The following is a 20,953-nucleotide window of genomic DNA, read 5'->3' as shown; positions in this document are numbered from 1 at the left end:
ATAATTTATAAAATATATACCATAGACAAAAAAGTTTTTTGTTCTTTTTAGGAAAAAAAGTGTTTTGTTATTCTGAAATCTGTAAGAAACTATCCTTTGCCTCATTTTGCATATAAATTTTTAAAAGCAACCATAGTGGAAATAATTGATCGCTTTAAAGTGAATCTTTATTTATCTTTCCCAAGAGAGGTGAAATCAGCAACTTTCAATATCTGATGCACTTGAACACTTTGGCTGGAAGATCGTATAATGACCTCATGCAGTATCCTGTCTTCCCTTGGATCCTTGCAGATTACGACTCGGAGGTAAATGTCACGTCATTTCTGTGAAATTGGAACACATTGTCAAAAGTAATTAAACGATGCTGCAGTGGCTTAAGTGATTTATATGCATTATAGTTTTCCGTTCTCAATAGGCACTTATTCCCAAGAAGATGAGACGAGCTTTATAGCTTAGGCTTCGACAAAGTTTGGATGCTTAGCCAGCTTCTTGGATTCATGGTAATCCATTCAGTTTCCTAAAGTGCCAATAAATTTGAATCCACTGGAGGAGGTCACTGTCTTCTACACTGCAGCCAGTTTCAGAAATAAATCTAATTGAGTCATCTCTCTGTTTAAAAAAGTATTGCATGAATCATCATCACAATTTGGAGATAATTTCATTTATTTATTGATTGATTTTTGGCTGAGCTCCGTCTTCATCGCTGCACAGCATTTTCTCTAGTTGTGGCAAGCAGGGGCTACTCTAGCTGCAGTGTGCGGGCTTCTCATTGCCATGGCTTCTCTTGTCGCGAAGCAAGGGCTCTAGGGTGCCCAGGCTTCGGCAGTTGTGATACACAGCCTTAGTTCCACCAAGGGATGTGGAATCTTCCCGGAGCAGAGACTGAACCCATGTCTCCTGCATTGGCAGGCAGATTCTTTACCACTGAGCCAGCAGGGAAGCCCCTGGAGAGAATTTTAAAATGTCAGTATTGGGGCTTCCCTGGTGGCTCAGACGGTAAAGCATCTGCCCGCAATTCGGGAGACCCGGGTTTGATTCCTAGGTCGGGAAGATCCCCTGGAGAAGGAAATGGCAACCCACCCCAGCACTCTTGCCTGGAAAATCCCATGGACGGAGGAGCCTGATAGGCTACAATCCATGGGGTCACACAAAGAGTCGGACATGACTGAGCGACTTCACTTCACTTCACTTCATAGTACCGTTTGCAGAGTAGCTGCTACTTAGGTACCCCTCCTGCACTCCCAGGACTGCTGTCTGGACCACTCTGTTCTTTTTCAGCAACTTTGCACGTGCTCCCCTCCCCACCTGGACTTCTCCCCACGGCCGTACCCACCTTACCTCCCGCTGCCAGGTTCCTCTGGCTAGCTGTATTTCATCCAGCAGGACATGCTCACTCACACCTCCAGGGGACCTTCTGTCCTTTCTCTTCATCTTTTTCCTCTGTTCCCACACCACCTTGAAGCTGTATTATGCTGCTTTCTTTTACATGTTGTAAGCATAGTTTTTGTCTGACCTTACTCAGCTGTGAGGATGTTGAACTCAAAGACCAACTTAGGTAACTCTTAGGACCCAATCTCTAGAGCAGGGCGTGGTACTTATATATGCTTTACTCATCTTTGTTGAAATAATCAAACTATAAATGAGGTGTTTTGAATATAGAATTTCAGAGGACAAATACTAACTTGACTTATTTTCGTAAGTGTGGATCAGATTCTCCTGTCCAAGACTTTTAAAATACAAGTTGGCAAAATTGGGGGGCCATGTTGTTGTTCAGTCGCTGACTCATGTCTAATTCTTTGTGGCCTCATGGACTGAAGCATGCCTGCCTTCCCTGTCCTTAACCATCTCCCAGAGTTTGCTCCAACTCACATCCGTTGAATCAGTGATGCTATCTCATCCTCTGTCGTTCCCTTCTCCTTTTACCTTCAGTCTTTCCTAGCATCAGTATCTTTTCCAGTGAGTTGGCTCTTTGTATCAGGTGGCCAGAGTATTGAACTTCAGCTTCAGCATCAGTCCTTCCAACGAATATTCAGGGTTGATTTCCCTTTGGATTGACTGGTTTGATCTCCTTGACGTTCAAAGGATTCTCAAGAGTCTTCTCCAGCACCGCAGTTTGAAGGCATCAATTCGTTGGCACTCGGCCTTCTTTATTGAAGAGGGAAATGGCAGCCCACTCCAGTATTCTTGCATGGAGAATCCCATGGACAGAGGAGCCCGGTGGGCTACAGTCCAGTTCAGTTCAGTTCAGTCACTCAGTTGTGTCCAACTCTTTGCAACCCCCTGAATCGCAGCATGCCAGGCCTCCCTGTCTTTTTTAATTTCATGGCCTACAGTCACCAGCCGCAGTGATTTTGGAGCCCAAGAAAATAAAATGTCACTGTGTTCACTTATTCCCCATCTGTGCCTTGAAGTGATGGGACCAGATGCCATGATCATAGTTTTTTGAATGTTGAGTTTTAAATAAAAAGAACACAAATTAGGTATCCCATGGGTACGTAGTTCAAATGTCTGCTCTTAATATGCTTAGGAGGTAAATGTTGGTTTCCTTTTAAATATATAAATTAAGTCACCTAAGGATGAGCTTTTAAAATGATCTCTGGTAGACCGGAGGAATCCACCTCATTTGGGAATCACAGCCTGGTATGATGTTGTCTTTTGGAGGTGACCAAGTTAGTGAGTGCTCTAGGTTATTTCACTTCGCTTTTACCTCTAGGAAGAAAATGCTCAGAAGTGAAGTTGGAGTGAAAGAGGGGAGAAGGGAGAGATAATAGAAGGGAGATTCGATCCTCTGGTTTGACGGGTGACGGAGGGTAAAGACGAATTGGAGCTTTTGTGTCCACAGTCTCCTGCAAGACTGGGAAAGATTTTCCCTCTTATTCCTCATCTCCAAACCTGGGTTCCGAGTGCCTTCTCCTGTGCAAAATAAATTTCCAAAACAGACGTCTTCATACTGAACCAGTTAAATTACCATGTGCCTCTCTGTGAAATATGGATAACCAGTAGGTGCAAGGCATTATCTTGGAGTCCAGCTCTGCTGGTGTGACCCCATCGATACTAGCCCATTGACAAAGCATCGTGGCTATAGCCATTCTGTCTACGGTGGTGAAAATAGAGGGTGTTTAGTAATTTTGGAATTGGGTTTCGTTTTGTATTTTAGGAGGTCGATCTTACTAATCCCAAGACATTTAGAAACCTGGCCAAGCCAATGGGAGCACAGACAGATGAACGATTAGCTCAGTATAAGAAGCGATATAAAGACTGGGAAGATCCTAATGGTAAGTAACTTTCCCTGACACAGGACTTGGTACCCAAGTTTCAAAAGTAAGCCATTATTTAGTGGTCTGACCCCCTTCCATCTTTCCCCAAGTTGTTTGTATGATTATGTCTGTGTCTGTTACATATGCAAGCATATACGCAACTATCAAAGGAGAAAAATCAGGTTTTGCATGCCAACTGACAGCCATGCTTGGAAGGCATTTTTTAGGTAGCTTGTCAAGTATTGGCAGCAAACTAAGTCTTTCTGCTTTGTCTAGGGTAGAAATTTCCCATCATAATATGCCTTTATTCTAATCGTGTTTAGGCCAGGAACTATGCTTTCCTTTACTGACTCTTTTAGTATTTTTTATTGAAGTATAGTTAATTTAGTGTTTGAGGTATACAAAAAGTGATTCAGTGTGCATGTGTATGTGTATATGAATATATACATTTTTTTTCTTTTTCAGTTTGTTTTCCATTATATGTTCTTTTAATTTTATTGAGCACTTTTACAACCTTTTTGCATTAAAAAAATATAATTGAGTCCCTTCTAAAATACTGCAATTTACATACTCATGATTTATTGTTTAATGTTTATCATATTACCTCTTCAAATAGGCAAAATAAAGGAGGAAAAAAATTAAGCCTAACAATATTTCCTGTGTGAAATCTTTTTTTTCCCCTGCCAGGGAGAATATGTATCAGAAATTGCATGATACCCATAGAACATCAATTCAGAGAAATGTATACTATTGCAAAGCCAGAACCTACTAAAGAATTACTATATGTCAGTATCCTGCTTTAGTTGAAGGTGGCTTGCTATTAAGGATTATCTATTACAGTTAGCCTCAAAACATGAATTGCTGGATGTGCTCAATTTGGGGGAAAGTCACAGAATTTTACTAAAATGGATAGTTGCCAGATATATAAATGATACATTTCAGCAGCATCATAAAACTTTTTATTCTACAACTGCCAGAACTGACTGTACTTCATGTTGCAGTTATCACATACATTATTAACATTTTCAAGTCTATTGATTAACACTAATTTTATTTTTATGTTACTCTTTCGTTTTCTTTTTTATTCTCATTTTTCTTGTTTTTTAAATTTTTATTGGACTATAGTTGCTTTACAGTGTTGATAATTTCCGCTGTACAGCAAAGTCTTCCAGCTATATGTAAACATATGTCCTCTTTTTTTGGATTTCCTTCCATTTAGGTTACTGTGGAGCACTGAGTAGGGTGCCCTGTGCTATACAGTAGATTCTCATTAGTTTTCTATTTTGTACATACTATCAATAGTATATATATATACCAGTCCCAATATCCCGATTCATCCTTTTCAATTATGCTTTTATTTTCTTGGCCAGGAGAGACTCCAGCCTACCACTATGGGACCCACTATTCATCAGCCATGATTGTGGCTTCATACCTTGTCAGAATGGAACCCTTCACACAGATATTCCTAAGGCTACAGGTAAAACTCTTAAGTTTAGAATTTTTGCATGTTGTTCGCGCCTTCTATTTAAGATCGTTTTTGCTATTTTCTTTAATGTTGTTTATTTCCTGACATGAAGCCCTGTGAAGTTTTAGTCACAAAAGTAGTCAAAACATAATGATAGTGGAATTTCACTGGACCAAAATTGATAAATAAGCTAGGATTTGTTTACACTAAACAAGTGCCAAGGTCCTTTAGTCAAATAAGCAAGTAGCATTTGCTTTCCAGCCACATATATGGAATTCAGCCTTAACTGATTCATCAGACATTTTAAAAAGTCTATCTAGCTCATTTGCTATTGTCCCTATTATAATTGCTTTTCTCCAAATTCTCTTTCATTTATTCAGCAAATAATTATTGAATACTTACCGGATGCCAGGCACTATCCTAGGTGCTTAGAGGACATCAGAGAATAAAGACAGTAGTCCTGCGTGATGGAATTTATATCTTTTGGTTGAGAGAGACAGACAAACATAGTAAATAATTATCTAGTAAAATATTTTAGAATATGATAAGTGCTGTGTGAAAAATAGAGGTCAGAGAAAGGGGATAGGAAGTACAGGAATGTGAGGTGGGGAAGGACATGATGCCATTTTTAGAAAGACTGGTCACTGTAGGTCTCCTTGGAGAGGAGACATCTGAACCGGAGCTGGAAAGAAGTGAGGGAGTTACTGGTGTGGATATCTGGAGAAAGTGTGCTCCAGGCTGGGAGAACAGCCCATAAGGGGCCCTAAGTCAGACCTGTGCCTGAGACATTTGAGGACTAGCAAGAAAGCCAGTATCTGGAGCAGAGTGACTGCAGGGGAAAGCAACAGGGCATGAGGTCAGAGAGTTAGCAGGGGCCAGAGGGCAGTAGGCCTTGGTGACCATTGTACGGACTTGGGCATTTTCACACAGTGAACTTCATTGTAAAGACAAACACACTGTGTTCACTCAAACACAGCATAGGGAGTTTGCTTGAGGGAAGGCAGTGGTGTATCTGTGAGGCCGTGTAAGCAAAAGAAATTCCTTTTATATTTGAGTTTGTTTTATCAATTTATAACTTTTTGATCACCTTCCTAGTTCTCCTCTTAATTCTCATGGGTATAAGAATAACAATGTCATGTTATTTTATAAAATTAGTCAAATACATATATATCCTGAATATTTTCAACTGTAAATGGCTATATGATAATAGCAGCCTTTTTTTTGTTGTTTTTTTTAAATTAATTTTTATTGAAATGTACTTGCTTTACAATGTTGTTAGTTTCTACTGTATAACAAAGTAAGTCAGCCATATATCCCCTCCCTTTTGGGACTTCCTTGCCATTCAGGTCACCACAGTCCATTAAGTAGAGTTCCCTGTGCTATACAGTAGGTTCTCATTCAGTTCAGTTCAGTTCAGTCGCTCAGTCGTGTCCGACTCTTTGCGACCCCATGAATCGCAGCACGCCAGGCCTCCCTGTTCATCACCATCTCCTGGAGTTCACTCAGACTCACATCCATCAAGTCCGTGATGCCATCCAGCCATCTCATCCTTGGTCGTCCCCTTCTCCTCCTGCCCCCAATCCCTCCCAGCATCAGAGTTCTTTCCAATGAGTCAACTCTTCTCATGAGATGGCCAGAGTACTGGAGTTTCAGCTTTAGCATCATTCCTTCCAAAGAAATCCCAGGGTTGATCTCCTTCAGAATGGACTGGTTGGATCTCCTTGCAGTCCAAGGGACTCTCAAGAGTCTTCTCCAGCACCACAGTTCAAAAGCATCAATTCTTTGGCACTCAACCTTCTTCACAGTCCAACTCTCACATCCATACATGACCACAGGAAAAACCATAGCCTTGACTAAACGGACCTTAGTCGGCAAAGTAATGTCTCTGCTTTTGAATGTGCTATCTAGGTTGGTCATAACTTTTCTTCCAAGGAGTAAGCGTCTGACACCGTTTCCACTGTTTCCCCATCTATTTCCTTACCTATTTTATACATAGTATGTGTTAGTCCCTCAGTCGTTCCTGACTCTTTGCAATCCCATGGACTGTAGCCCGCTAGGCTCCTCTGTGCATGGACTTCTCCAGGCAAGAATACTGGAGTGGGTTGCCATTCCCTTCTCCAGGGGATCTTCCTGACCCAGGGATCCAACGTGGGTCTCCCGCATTGTGGGCAGATTCTTTACTATCTGAGCCACCAGGGAAGCCCTGTACATAGTATAAATCCTGTGTACATGTCAATTCCAGTCTCCCAATTCATCCTACTCCCCTCTTTTCCCCCCTTGGTGTCCATACATGTGTTCTCTATGTCTGCGTCTCTAGTTCTGCTTTGTAAGTAATAATCCTTTTTTTTTTTTTTTTTAGGAGAGCATTATCAAACAATGGAAGAACTATTTCTTTATAGTCTTGCCCTCTCTCTAAAAACTAATCTTTTTAAATTGTAGTACTTGGCTATCACTTTGATACAAAGCAAGAGACCCGAAAACAATTCTTCTTTTTTGTCATTATTTAAAAATTTTGTGTATTTGACATAGGAGAATGGGAAACTAAATTTTCAGCAAATGTATTTCTTTGGGGTTTCCAAGCCCTTGAGCGTGGATGCTGAGGTGGGAGCGGTTCTCTCACAGAGGTGCCTTCTCGTTCTGTCCACAGGGAGGCCACTTTGACCTGGCTGACCGGATGTTTCACAGTGTGCGCGAGGCCTGGTACTCGGCGTCGAAGCACAACATGGCAGATGTAAAGGAACTCATCCCAGAATTTTTTTACTTACCTGAGTTCCTGTTCAATTCCAACAACTTTGACCTTGGTATGTAGCACCATGGCACTGTCTTAGGAACGGTATCCAGGAAAAGACCACCAGAAATGTCACTTTTCTGAGAAGTCTGTAGCAGACACTGACAAGGAAAGCTTTCGTTACCAGACCAACCTTGGGTCCACCCACCTGACACACGGCAAGCCCAATCAGTCTATTGACGCTGGGTTGTGGTGAAGGGATGGAACAGTGTTTATTGCAGGGCCAAGCAAGGAGAATGGGCAGCTCATGCTCAAAAGGCCTGAACCACCCCCAGTGACAGCTTTCAGAGGAGAGTTTTAAAGAGTCCGTGTAAGGGAGAGGGTCACAGGCTTTGTGATCAGCTTGTGCTCAGTTCTGCGATTGGTTGATGATGCGGTAACGAAGTGGTATTCCAGGAATTTTGGTCATCAACTTCTGGTTCCAACTGGTCTGGGGTCTATGAGCTTGTGGTCAGCATGCAGTTAACTTCCTCCACCTGGTGGGGGTTTTAATATCTGCAGAACAACTCAAGGATATGGCTCAGGTTTATAGCCCTCGAGGAGAAACTAAAAATCCTTGACTTTATTTTAGGCTAAACTGTTACTTTGTGCTGCTTGGCTGTTTTCCTTTGTTTCTGCAGTTTCCCTCTTCTCTGATTACATTTGCTCTTTGGAACTCTGGGGAGGCCTGGAAGACTAAGGCTTTTCTACGAAGAAAGGAGGGGGAACGCACCGGGTTGGGGAGGACAGGTTGTTCTTGGAAAGGCCCTGCAGGTCCTTCTCAATTACTATTTCCTCATGGTTATAGCTGCTGTTAAATTCAACTGGGTTATTGGGTATATGAGAGTAAATATAACAAAGAAAAATAGATTTGTGCCCCCAAATAGCTGTTTCAATCCAGAGTCTTGGGAAAATGAAAAAATTAACAGAGATTACATCTAATGGTCAGAATATCATTATTTCATTGAAAATGAAAGTGAAGTAAAATTTTATTTGAAAATTAACGTGATTGAAGCTAACAGCCAAGAGTGGCATATCCACATTTTTCACATATAGTTTAAATCTTTCCGTATTGTCTCAGCTTACATGCTGATAAGTTTTAAAATTAGAATTTCTGAATAACTCTAAGTAGACCCCTTTTTTCATCTCGTTAGGGTACTAAAAACACAGAACCAAATCAACATTTCTAAAAAGGAGAGAAATTTCCTTGGTACTTCGCTCTCTTTGTATTATCCAGCAGCTACAGGAAGTAGATTTGACTTTGGTTATAGTTTCTTGGAACACAGCTTGCTGATCTGTGTTTTGAATATTTATTTTTACAACATATCAAAATTTCATTGTTTTACTTAGAGTATTCATGCCAGGTATTGTTCTGTTTTCATATTCTTTTCATGCCCTGTATCATACTGTATTTAAGATTTCCACATATAAACCATTACTATACTATCTCATAAAATTTATTAGGTTGTTCAGGGAATCAGTTCAGTTCAGTCGTGTTCAACTCTGCAACCCCATGGACTGCAACATGCCAGGCCTCCCTGTCCATCACCAGCTCCTGGAGTTTACCCAAACCCATGTCCATTGAGTTGGTGATGCCATCCAACCATCTCATTCCTCTGTCATCCCCTTCTCCTCCCACCTTCAATCTTTCCCAGCATCACGGTCTTTTCAAATGAGTCAGCTCTTTGCATCAGGTGGCCAAGTATTGGAGTTTCAGCTCCAACATCGGTCCTTCCAATGAACACTCAGGACTGATTTCCTTTAGGATGGACTGGCTGGATCTCCTTGTAATCCAAGGGACTCTCAAGAGTCTTCTCCAACACTGTCACATCTAATATATTTGAGTGATTTTATTTTGAGTATTATAATTTTTATTTATTTAATCATCCATTCAGCAGCTCAAACCTTGTGAAATTGTAGCTCCAGATGCAGTAGGAAAGATAATAAGACTCTCAGTAGCCCCAGCAGAAGTCCTAAAATTGAGTCTTAGCATTGATGCCTCTGATTGGACCTGGAGCTCAACCTTGAGCAGCTAAAGACACCAAGTTCTAGCACTTAGAGTTTGGAGGAATAGGGAAAAACAACAAATGTGAACCCAGCATTTGCATGTGAATGCACATTAGGGTTTTACTAGGTTTACTTATAATTCACCTTTGGAGAATGCTACTGTCTTCCCTAGGAACACCACTTTCAAAGAGACAAATATGGAAAAGTGCAAAAACGTATTCCAGAAATACTCAGTCTATAATAATATCTATGTTGCAGGAATGTTCTAACCAGACTACTTACAGACCCAACCAAATGATCCACTTTTAAATAAGTAAATGAAAGAAAGTGAAGTGAAGTCACTCAGTCGTGTCCGACTCTGTGACCCCGTGGACTGCAGCCCACCAGGCTCCTCCGTCCATGGGATTTTCCAGGCAAGAGTACTGGAATGGGTTGCCATTTCCTTCTCCAGAGGATCTTCCCAACCCAGGGATCGAACCTGGCTCTCCCGCATTGTAGGCAGACGCTTTTACTGTCTGAGCCACTAATTGTCACGCTCACCTTCGTAACAAATCCCCTTCCCTCCTTGAAATCACACACTTTAAAAACAACACTATTTGCAAGTAAGAGCTAAAGCTATAAGACTCTGAAAACTTAGGGATAAATCCTCATAATCTTGGATTTAGATAAACATAAGCAACAGCAACAAAAAAAGGGAAATTGAACTTTATCAGAATTTAAAAACTTCTGCATACAAGGGCATTATGAAGAAAGTGAAAAGAAGACATACGAAATGCTAGAAAATATTTTCAAATGATATATATCTTGTAAGGATCTAATATTCAGAATATAAAGAACTCGTACAACTCAACAGCAATAAGATAAGTGACCCAATTAAAGGGGCAAAGGACCTGAATAGACATTTCTCCAAAGAAGTTATACAGGTGGCCAATAAGCATATGGAAAGATGCTCAACGTCATTAGGTAAATGCAAATCAAAAGCACAATAAGGTAATACTTTGCATTCACTAGGATGACTATAATGGAAAAAGCAAGACACACAAACAGAAAATGACAAGAGCTGAAAAAGATGTGGAGAAAGTAGAACATTCATGTGTTGCTGGTGTGAATGTTACGGTGGTTCAGCACTGTGGGAAGCACTTTGGTAGTTCCTCCAAAAGTGAAACATTGAATTGCCATATGACCAAGCAGTTCCACGCAAGAACTGTCCAGAGGAACTGAAAAAAGACTTAAAGACCTATACATGCACATTCATCACAGCTTTATTGACAACAGCCCGATGGTAGAAAGAGCGCACATATGTATCAGTGGATAAACAAACTGTGGAATATATATATATAATGGAGTATCACTCAGGCATTATAAGATACGAGGTAATGGTAAATACACCAACACAGACGAACCTCAGAAACATTACACCAAGTAAAAGAAGCTAGACACAGAAAGTCACATAATGACTCCACTTACATGGAATGTCCAGAACAGGTACATACAGATAGGCAGGACACAGATTGGTGATTTCCAGGGCCTGAGGCAGGGGATCGGAGTGGGGGCCGGGGGGAGGAATGGGGAGCAACTGTTTACATTTAAGATTTCTTTCTGGGGTGGTCAAAATGTCTTAGTACTAGATATAGTTGCACAATACTGCGAACATATGAAATTCCACGGAATTGTGCACTTTAAAATCGTTAATTTTATGTTATGTGAACTTTACCTCAATATAAAGGAAGTCAAACAAAACCGTTTGTCTCTCCATCCAGAAAAGAGAGCTAATAATACAAAAGAAAGAACACTTGGGGTTTTTTCCCTGGCTCTGGAGCACATAGGTTCTTTTCCTGGTCTTATCCTTGTACCCTTGGATAAACATGGAGGGAAACTGCAGAGTAGCAGAATTAGACCAAGAGCTTTCAACAGACTGTCCCCTTTAAATGACATTTTAAAATTGCAGACAGTGCTGATAAAATAACATTATATCACACAGTATTTAGGGATTATGAGCAAAATTGGGAAAAGTAGATTCTATCTACTATTCTATCAGGTAGTTAGGGGATTATTACTTATTATCAAAAAAGTTATTTCTTACTTCTTATTCTTATTAGGCCTACGGGACATTTCAGAGAGGGTGGGGAAAGGGTGTGAAAGAGGGGAGAGAGGCTGTAATAACTTGATTGTTTTGTTTTGTTTTCTTAAGTTACATGAAAATTTTCCAACTAAATCAAAACGTTCCTTTAAACAATAAAATGGATTTTTAATCTCTTACTTATATCACATTGTAAAGAAGCCATCAAGTCTCAATGATGAAAGTTTTTTTTACTGGCCCTTACTTGGAACCTACCTTTTGTGTCCTGAAATTTGAACAGTTCTCTATGAAAATTTATAATGCAGCTGTTTAACCAACTGCATGAAACTAGGGAGTCCACATTATCATTTATGGAGTCATTGTTTACCATGATTATCCGATTTGTGCCTAGGAAAGCTCTGTAAGCTCAGTTAACTTTTTGAAAGAAGAAACAGAACCCACTTCCTCAGATGCCAGTCCCATTTAATGTGTTTTGTTGTCAATAGATAATAGTAAATGCAACCTTTACTATTTTAGGGATTATCTGGCTGTGACTTAACAGTTTATGTGGAATAAATATGACATGGTTATGAATTATCATAACTTGATTTCTTTTCCTGCCAGGTGGTCCTATAGTCTTTACAGGTGTTTTTTCTGTTAAAAGATACAACAGTCCCAAAAAAGTCACATTGTTTCAGATTTTACTTTTATTTTTTTAGTGCAGCAAAATACATGTGGGTTCTACAGAGTTCTCTCAAGAATTTAAGAATCAGAAATATGAGAAACCACATGTATTGCAGATATTTCTGGATGACTCATACTTTTATGTCCTCTTAGGCCAAGATAGAATTCAGACTGAAATTGGTTTAAGGAGTTAGGTATTCTTTCAGCAACCTTTTCCATATGAATGCAGAATTTTGTCAAAACATCCAGAAAAGAGATTCAGTGCTTGGCCACTGCTGTTGACTCACCAAGCTTTAAGCATTCTGGAAAAGCCTACATGAATGCTTCAGAGAAATTGTTAACAGTCTTGCAGATGAGCAGCCTTAAGGAGTTTATATTGGTTTAGGCAGTTTCTTCCAAACTCAAAACAGTAACCCCATAAAATGCTTCATGAAGCAGTCCTGTGGTCGATGAAATGGCAGAAATGTCTCTAATACCCTTCCTAGAGAAGAGCAGTACCTGGGAGGAGCCTATACCCTTCCTAGAGAAGAGCAGTACCTCGGAGGAGGCTTGTAGAAAAGAAACATGTTTAACCTTGCATAGCTCAGCATTTCCTGAAGCCCTTTGACTGTGGGAGCCCCACAGTTTTGCGAATGCTCTATAAATCGAAGGAGGAATTTTGGGGAAATACCAGAGTAGATGATCTCTGAGGGTCCTTTCTGGTGGTAACATTGTATAGTTCTGGTAATGAATCTAACCCACTATTTCTGTTACTTTAGTAGGATGTTACTATTTATCTCACTCTTTTATTTTCTTGTTAATGTATCTAATTTCACAGGCTGTAAACAAAACGGCACCAAGCTTGGAGACGTTATCCTTCCACCCTGGGCAAAAGGGGACCCACGAGAATTCATCCGGGTGCACCGTGAGGTAATGGGAGCGCACTTTGCGGTGGAACTGAGGTTTCACTGGGTCACTGACCACAAAACAGAGAGGACCTTGAGCAATGTGTTCCCCATGTGTTCAAGTTACTAATGTGATTTGTATGATTTTTAGTTATTTTAGTTCCAGTTGGCCAGTGGTCACTTCTTTTACTTTCCATGTTAGTAATCCAAGTCAGCCAGTGACTGAACCTGTGTTTTGAAATTGCAGGCTCTGGAATGTGACTACGTGAGTGCCCATCTGCATGAGTGGATCGACTTAATCTTCGGCTATAAGCAGCAAGGTCCTGCCGCAGTAGAAGCTGTAAATGTCTTCCATCACCTTTTCTATGAGGGTCAAGTGGATATCTACAACATAAATGACCCCCTCAAGGAGACAGCCACCATAGGGTTCATTAATAACTTTGGGCAGATCCCTAAACAGGTATGGCTGTTTTTTCCTTATCGTTGATATTTTCTATTACATTTTTTAAGCTCTGTCTTATGTCTTTGGGCTTCCCCAGTGACTCAGTGGTAAAGAATCTGCCTGCCAATGCAGGAGACACAGGTTCCATCCCTGGGTCGGGAAGATCCCCTGGAGAAGAAAATGGCAGCCCCTCCAATATTCTTGCCTGGAGAATCCCACGGGCCTAGTCCATGGAAGAGTCCACACATAACTTAGCAACTGAACAATATATCTATGGATGGTAGATGACCATATAGTAATTAACTTTAGACCAAGTTTTTAGTTAAGAACCATGAATATTGCCCAGTAGTTGCAGTGGGTCCCTAGATTATTACATTCTCCTTCCTTTTACAGTCCAGATAAATAGAAATTTTGTTAGTCAAAGAGGATTTTCCTTCACAGACTAGTGGCAGGGCATGCTTTCCTGTCCCCACACGAGATTCAGCAGGAAACTGGCTTCTCAACTGCTCCTGCACAACCCAGAGGAAGGGAGAGCTTCACCACATCCGATCAGGATAGAGGAGCTAGTGGGCAAATCACGTTTCCTGTGGAAAAGCCTCTCTTGGAAGGTTGTGTACCAGAGGCTAGCACTTTGCCTTGCACTCAAAGAATTCCTCCAGGAAGCCCTAGCCAACCAGGTATTCAGTGTTTCTGCAAACCAGAAGAGCCTCCTTTTGAGTCTCTAAGGGAACTCATCCCATCCTTCATCGCCTTTGCTCCGGGCCCACGACGAGGGCAGGATGTGCCAGAAGAAACCACAACACGGTGCAGAAGCCGCGCACTGCCGGCTGTTGAGACCACCGCCTTTCCCCCGAGTGCCCTGGCCTCTGCATTTTGACCCTGGCTGTCCTTCTCTGTTCAGACATCTCTCCTGGACTCCCTTTCTGTAGGTTAACCGACTTTGAGGTTCCCACAGTTGACAGCTGGGAACACAGAACAAAGATAAGTCTCTGTTTATGGACAGGCCGCGGCCCGTGACTCCACCACTCACAGTGCCGCCTGATCCCCCAGCGCAGGAACCAGGTTTCCTTCTGAAGTGAAACATTTGCTGAGGAGCTGTAATCACAGCAGAAGAACCTTAGTTAAGCCTTTCCCTTCTTTGTGGGTTACATGTGCAGGAACCATTTTTCATAACCTTCTGGGCAACAGATATTCTGAACACACATGCCCTGTTGCAGGATTTTTGCCCCACTTTTGAGTTTAAGAGGAAGATAGTCTGGGAGATAGGGTTTGGATACTAACATATTTCTAGGACATTCCAGGAACTAATGGAGAGTACTTCCAAGTGTAACCGTCCCTCAAAATAGCTAAGCTTTGTCGTCGTCGTCGTGTTAATTTATCCTTATATATATGCTTGCCTGGCCTGCTCTATCCTCAGGTACCTCATAAAGGTCTTCAGTAAAGGTTCATTCATGAGCATATTTGAAAGTGTGTGGGTGTTTTAATACAGCTTCTGAGTCTTGTCTCTGAAGACATTTATAAGAAATAACAGAACCCTGATCCTATGCCATGCATGTAGACAAAATGGGAATTACATCTTTAAAGCTTTGGGAGCCTCAGATGTGTATCTTTATAAACATATTTTTTCCTGTTTTTTCTCCTGGAAACCCAAAATGTCAAATAAATAGACTGTGATGGTGTTGTAGTCATCCTAAATCTCATTTCATCTTAAGATTTTCCAAATATCAGTTTTCCAACAGAAATGACTCTGTCTATTTAGAAACCGTACAGTATTTGAAAAACAGTCATCTTAAATGTACATTAATACTTTTCAGTCCCTTAGAAATACTAAACAGAAATGACAAAGATCTTTTTTTCTTTTACATCATCACAAAGTAAAAAGAAGGCAACCGTGTTCATACTGAGCAAATTAATAGCACATCCATAAAGCCCGTGTTGGCGCCAGATGTAACCCAGTTAGAATGGCTGCCTGCTCTCCATTGCCCAGAACAGTATCAATCTGTAAAGGATGGGTTCATTTTTAAACATCACTGAAAAATAATTTTCAACTGACTGTTATTTGAAGAGATTAATTTACTTTTGAAAAATTATCATGAAATCAGTGTAGCAGAGAGCTTGATGGTAACCCAAGCTTTAGTATCAGAGTCTTGTCCCCACTTACTGAGGTATGAGATCTCAGATGGCAACCTTCTGAGCCTCTTTAAATCTCTTTTGTCAAGTATAAAATGTGATAATGTGATGCCTAATGGCTGTTGTGAAGCTTAAGTGAAATCGCAAAAAAATATCTGGCAAATAAAAGGGCTGGTTAATAAATGTTAGCTTTCGTTATAAAATGTGTTGTCTTCTCTCTTACCAGTTATTTAAAAAACCTCATCCACCCAAGCGAGTGAGGAGTCGACTCAATGGAGAGAATGCGGGGGCCTCTGTCCCGCCAGGGTCTGCCAGTGACAAGATCTTTTTTCATCATCTAGACAACCTGAGGCCTTCGCTAACACCTGTAAAAGGTAAAATGACAGGGAATGAGTTTTGGATGGATGATTCTGTGGGACTGTTTAATAATCCTAGTTAAGCAATAACAAATTTGCTTCTCAGCAACAGTGTCATTTGTAGTGAGTGCTAAAACCATCAAATACAGAGTCTCCTTTTCCTTTTCTCTTCTCTTCTTTCTGCCTGTTGGATTTTGCATCTGAAAGAAACCCAACAGGTTTCTCCTCTCTGCTAGGGTACTGAAAACTAATATACCAAATCTTATAATTCAACTTGTAGAAAAACTTCTGCCATCTTCATTTACACATGTTCTGCCAATTTAGAAAGAGCAGTAAGAAGACTTGTATTTTTAACATGCCAACTTTAAAAGCTTCTTTCATCTACTGTTATTGTAAGTTATTTTAAATTACTTTTCCAAGTGGATATTTTTCCCCTTTGAATGAAAAAAAAAAAAATGTTTTGCAGAGTCTTGAAGTTGTCATTTAAATCCAAAAACTGAAGCATCAAAGTCTGGATGGGTGCCCAGCTCTCTGCCGCCTGTCTCATTCCACAGACTCTGCCCTGTGCCAGCTCCAGCCACTGCCCAGAGATGGCTCTGGAGCACTGGTGTGGTCAACAGAGTCCTGGGTCAGAGCTGGGGTTCTTGGCCTTCCTTCAGGAAGTCTAGGGCTGGGAGGGGCTGAAGGCCTAGGTCGTTTGGAGGTCTGCGTGGCATTCTGGGGAGCATCCCAGAACACTCTGGAAGTCCTCGGGATCAAAAGGTGGGCCTGGCGGCTTGGAGCCAAACCCAAGCAAGTGTCCATAGACAGGCAGGCTGGAGACACCAGTCAGGGTCGATATCTGCCCAGTTGGTCTGCAGAAGACTCCATCAAAAGCCACGCCCTACTTCCTTCTCAGGTCATTTTGTATTAATGTGGGTGTCAAGATGCTTGATTTGTATGAAGATTTGAGATCCCTTTACCCTCCGCTATGGGATTCCCAGGTAGCCTTAGTGGTGAAGAATCTGTCCACCAAGGCAGGAGATGCAAGAGATGCCAGTTCAGTCCCTGGGTTGGAAAGATCCCCTGGAGGAGGAAATGGCTTCCCACTCCAGTATTCTTGCCTGGAGAATCCCATGAACAGAGGGGCCTGGTGGGCTATAGTTCATGGGGTCATAAGAATCAGACACAACTAACACTCTCTACCCTCCTCTGTGGGATAAGGAGGTTAGTTTTCCCTGTACTGGTTCTAACATGTTGATTTATTTTTTGTAGAACTCAAAGAGCCTGTGGGACAAATCGTGTGTACAGACAAAGGCATTCTTGCGGTAGAACAGAATAAGGTTCTTATCCCGCCAACCTGGAACAAGACTTTCGCTTGGGGCTACGCGGACCTCAGCTGCAGGCTGGGGACCTATGAGTCAGACAAGGTTTGCACTGTTGCTTGCTCACTTATGTCATCCTGCCTCACGGGGGTGGGGATAGCTCAAGCCAAGGGCTTCTCAGCTGCTCCTCCCCAGCCCAGAGGAAGGGAGAGCTTCACTGCATCTGATCAGGATAGAGGAGCTAGTGGACGAGTCCCGTTTCCTGCAGAAAAGCCTCTCCTGGAAGGTTGTGTACCAAGACCTAGCAGTTTGCCTTCCACTCTAAGAACTCCTCCAGGGGGCCCTAGCCAACCAGGTGTTCAATACCTCTGCCAACCAGAAGAGCCTCCCTTTGAGACACTGTCCCACTTACCATTTCGGTGGTAGAAAACCTGCCGCCCTTCCCCTAAGAAGCAGTTGCGGCTACCATTTTCAGTCCCATTAGCATCTCTTGGAGAGGCAATACGTAAGTGATGCTTTGGGGTCGTATTTGCCCCTTGACAGTCCTCTCCTGAATGCATGAGGGACACAGTCTGTGTCTGTAACACAGTTCTGTTTAGTCACATTGTCATGAACAGCAGCACTCATGGGTTCCTTTTACATTCTGCCTGCTACAGCGGATGCATCCTTTCACCAGATCACCCCCTGCATCTCACACAGCATCACACAACCTGAACGTCATTTTCCATCACACAATCTAAACATCTTTTTCCCTGACTGGAGAAACTGGAGACCCCCAATATGAACAAAGTGCTTCTTATTATGATTTTCAACAGCATTTATAGTTAGGAGGCTGTAGGGTGTAGTTCAGAGTAGAGCTTTAGGGAACCAGCCCAGCAGGTATTTGCCCAGGAGGGACCCAAACAGAGGTTCTCTTTCATTTGGTATGCTCGTCGTGTCTCAGAAGCTTGTAGTGCTTGATGGCATGTCTGTCTCACATCTCTTCTATTTTACAGGCAGTGACTGTTTATGAATGTTTGTCGGAGTGGGGCCAGATTCTCTGTGCGATCTGCCCCAACCCCAAGCTGGTCATCACGGGTGGAACAAGCACGGTCGTGTGTGTTTGGGAGATGAGTACCTCGAAAGAAAAGGCTAAGACTCTCACTCTCAAACAGGTAACAGAATGTGAGATGGTGGACCTATTCCAGCCCACCCGCTCATGCTCTAGAGAAACTGAGTAACTTCCTTAATTCCAAGGCAATTTACACATTAATGGACAAGACCAAAAAATGTATGTTCTTTTGCTAGAAATGGATCTTAAAATAAGTAAATGAAAAATCAGAGGATACTATTTCTGAAGATGATCCAAGCTGTCCTTTTTTAAAATCTGAAGCAAGATATCTTTAGGTGATACAGTTTTTTTTTTTTAATATATTTAAGTAATGTCAATGTTTCTCAGAGTTATATGTAGGTTAAATTCTTGCAAACCAGTTATATTTGCAATTGATTCATAATAACTTCTTTTCTGGATGCTTTTCATTCATCTATACCATTAAGTCGTTGATTTTTGGTTTTCTGTTTCTTCATTTATAATATTCTTAAGAACATGGCAAATTCATGAAATGTATTCAGAAAAACCATTGGTGATGTTATTAACAAGTATTTTTGATCACTTGATATGAGGTGACTCTATCATAAATGTTTAATCAAAACAAGAATTCTTTTATCATGAAGCCATCACCTTTTTAATATTTATAAGTGAATTTACTGTAAGTTTCTTTTTAATGGAGTTTACATCTAGGTGTTTTCTGTGATAACACATTTTAAAAGTAGTGTAACAGTAATATCTGACATTTACTGAACACCTGCCGTGTTCAGGGCACTGTGCTGGGAGTTTAAAAAATGTAAAACTGCAATCTTGACATTTCTACAAGATCATTATCAGCCCAAGCTAATTAACACTTGGAAAAACCATGGCTTAGGGAACTTAATACACAGGCCCATGTCACACCTTGTGGTAAAGCCAGGATATAAATTCAGTTCTTTGTGATTCCAAAGCTATTTTAAAACCAGCCTCAGACAAACAGTGCTGTTTTCAATACCTGTAGAAAGAATAGAGCCCCTCTTGCTTACTCCAGTGACCATCTCTATTGTCTAGAACCTTCAGTGGTTGCTGGGTCTAAAGGTGAGTCCTTGTGAGACAGTCTCCACGTGCAAGGCTCTCAGTGCAGTTTGCTGGTCCAAACACTCCTGCTTGTGGTATTTTCTGTGTAGAAAATGGGCTTCGCAGCCAGCTAGCGTGCCTGTTAGCCCCTCAGTGCCAAGTACTTCTCACTTCGAACAGCCTTCTGGGTTTGCTAAGTATATAGTAAGGGTGTGTGCATCACCAAAATTTGATAAATAATAAATACTCAGAAATTCCTAACAGTCATATGAATCTTTTCCTTCAAAATGTTTGTTTTCGTGCACTACCATTTCCCTTGATCCTGTTTCTCTTCGTATCCCAGCAAAAGAGAAACATGTTTATTCTGGTTTGAGAACAGGTCCCTCTCGGGTGCAGGAGATACCCAGGTGTGTCCAGCTCCTAATAGATGCTCAGCAGACACGTCAGAGCTGCATTTTTGCTGTATCTTCCTAGGACCATGTATTACAACCACGCACTTACATTTTTAAAAAACATATCCAATTGTAGTTCTGTAGAATGGACTTCGAGGAATCGACAGCAGAAAAGAGTAGATTCGGAGTTTAAATTCTGAATTTGGGGACTATGATCGACACATCTCCATGTGGAGATGGGAAGTGTGAGAAAACCCCAGCTGGGTTGCAATTGCGACTCTCCCTGCCTTCTGAGATCCTGGGCTGAGGCCAGGAGAGAAGTAAGATACTAATGGAGAGTGGCGTCTCCCAAGTCCTCCACACTTCTCTCTTACCCCTGGTTGGGGAGGCAGGGACAGTGGCGAGAAAAGAATGACGACCTTCCAGATGCTGCTGCGCAAGGCGCTCCCCGCTAGCTGCACGCCTCTCAGTTCACAGCGCACCCAGCTGTTTGGAGTCCAGTAAGGAGCACCACCTGAGACCAGGTCTCTTCTGTCCCCCTTTTAGGCCTTACTGGGCCACACTGATACGGTCACCTGTGCCACCGCGTCATTAGCCTATCACATCATCGTCAGTGGGTCCCGAGACCGAACCTGCATCATCTGGGACCTGAACAGGCTGTCGTTCCTAACCCAGCTCCGAGGCCACCGGGCTCCCGTGTCTGCTCTGTGTATCAATGAATTAACCGTAAGTCATAAATTGCTCACTTGTTTTGTGTGTAGGAACACGTAACTCTGGCCAGCATAAATACAAAATAACTCTGCTTTCTAAGTTGATGGACATGCATCTTATAAAAGCCACTTGGTTTAGATGTTGTTTGCAAAAGCAAATGGATATTAAAGTTTGTAACCCAGGAAACAATTCTGTCTTAAAATCCAATCACTGCAGGAATACTGCAAAGAGCAAGATTTGGTTCAAAATAAAACAGTGTAGAATGCACTTTTTTAAAAGCAAGGAATTTGTGGGATTTGTTAAAATTGTTGAAGTTTGATGAAATATGTTCAAAGTGTTTATAAAGTGAGGA

General features: G+C 41.6%; 1 protein-coding gene across 2 annotated transcripts in view; it reads left to right on the top strand.

Annotated features, from left to right (window-relative positions):
- Positions 1-20,953, top strand: part of WDFY3 (WD repeat and FYVE domain containing 3) — a 250,563-nt gene that overhangs the window by 212,115 nt on the left and 17,495 nt on the right. For both annotated transcript variants that reach the window (XM_040237260.1, XM_040237261.1), the window contains exons 52-61: positions 186-305; positions 3,158-3,275; positions 4,628-4,734; positions 7,370-7,523; positions 13,057-13,148; positions 13,371-13,583; positions 15,922-16,069; positions 17,306-17,460; positions 18,351-18,509; positions 20,437-20,616. In XM_040237260.1, the coding sequence (XP_040093194.1) occupies positions 186-305; positions 3,158-3,275; positions 4,628-4,734; positions 7,370-7,523; positions 13,057-13,148; positions 13,371-13,583; positions 15,922-16,069; positions 17,306-17,460; positions 18,351-18,509; positions 20,437-20,616 (1,446 nt within the window). The remainder of the gene's footprint in view (positions 1-185; positions 306-3,157; positions 3,276-4,627; positions 4,735-7,369; positions 7,524-13,056; positions 13,149-13,370; positions 13,584-15,921; positions 16,070-17,305; positions 17,461-18,350; positions 18,510-20,436; positions 20,617-20,953) is intronic.

The sequence above is a fragment of the Oryx dammah genome, unplaced genomic scaffold (genome assembly GCF_014754425.2).
Source record: "Oryx dammah isolate SB20612 unplaced genomic scaffold, SCBI_Odam_1.1 HiC_scaffold_3, whole genome shotgun sequence".
Lineage (NCBI taxonomy): Eukaryota > Metazoa > Chordata > Mammalia > Artiodactyla > Bovidae > Oryx > Oryx dammah.
Note: the sequence above shows the minus strand (reverse complement) of the source record. Positions and strands in the feature narration are given on the sequence as shown.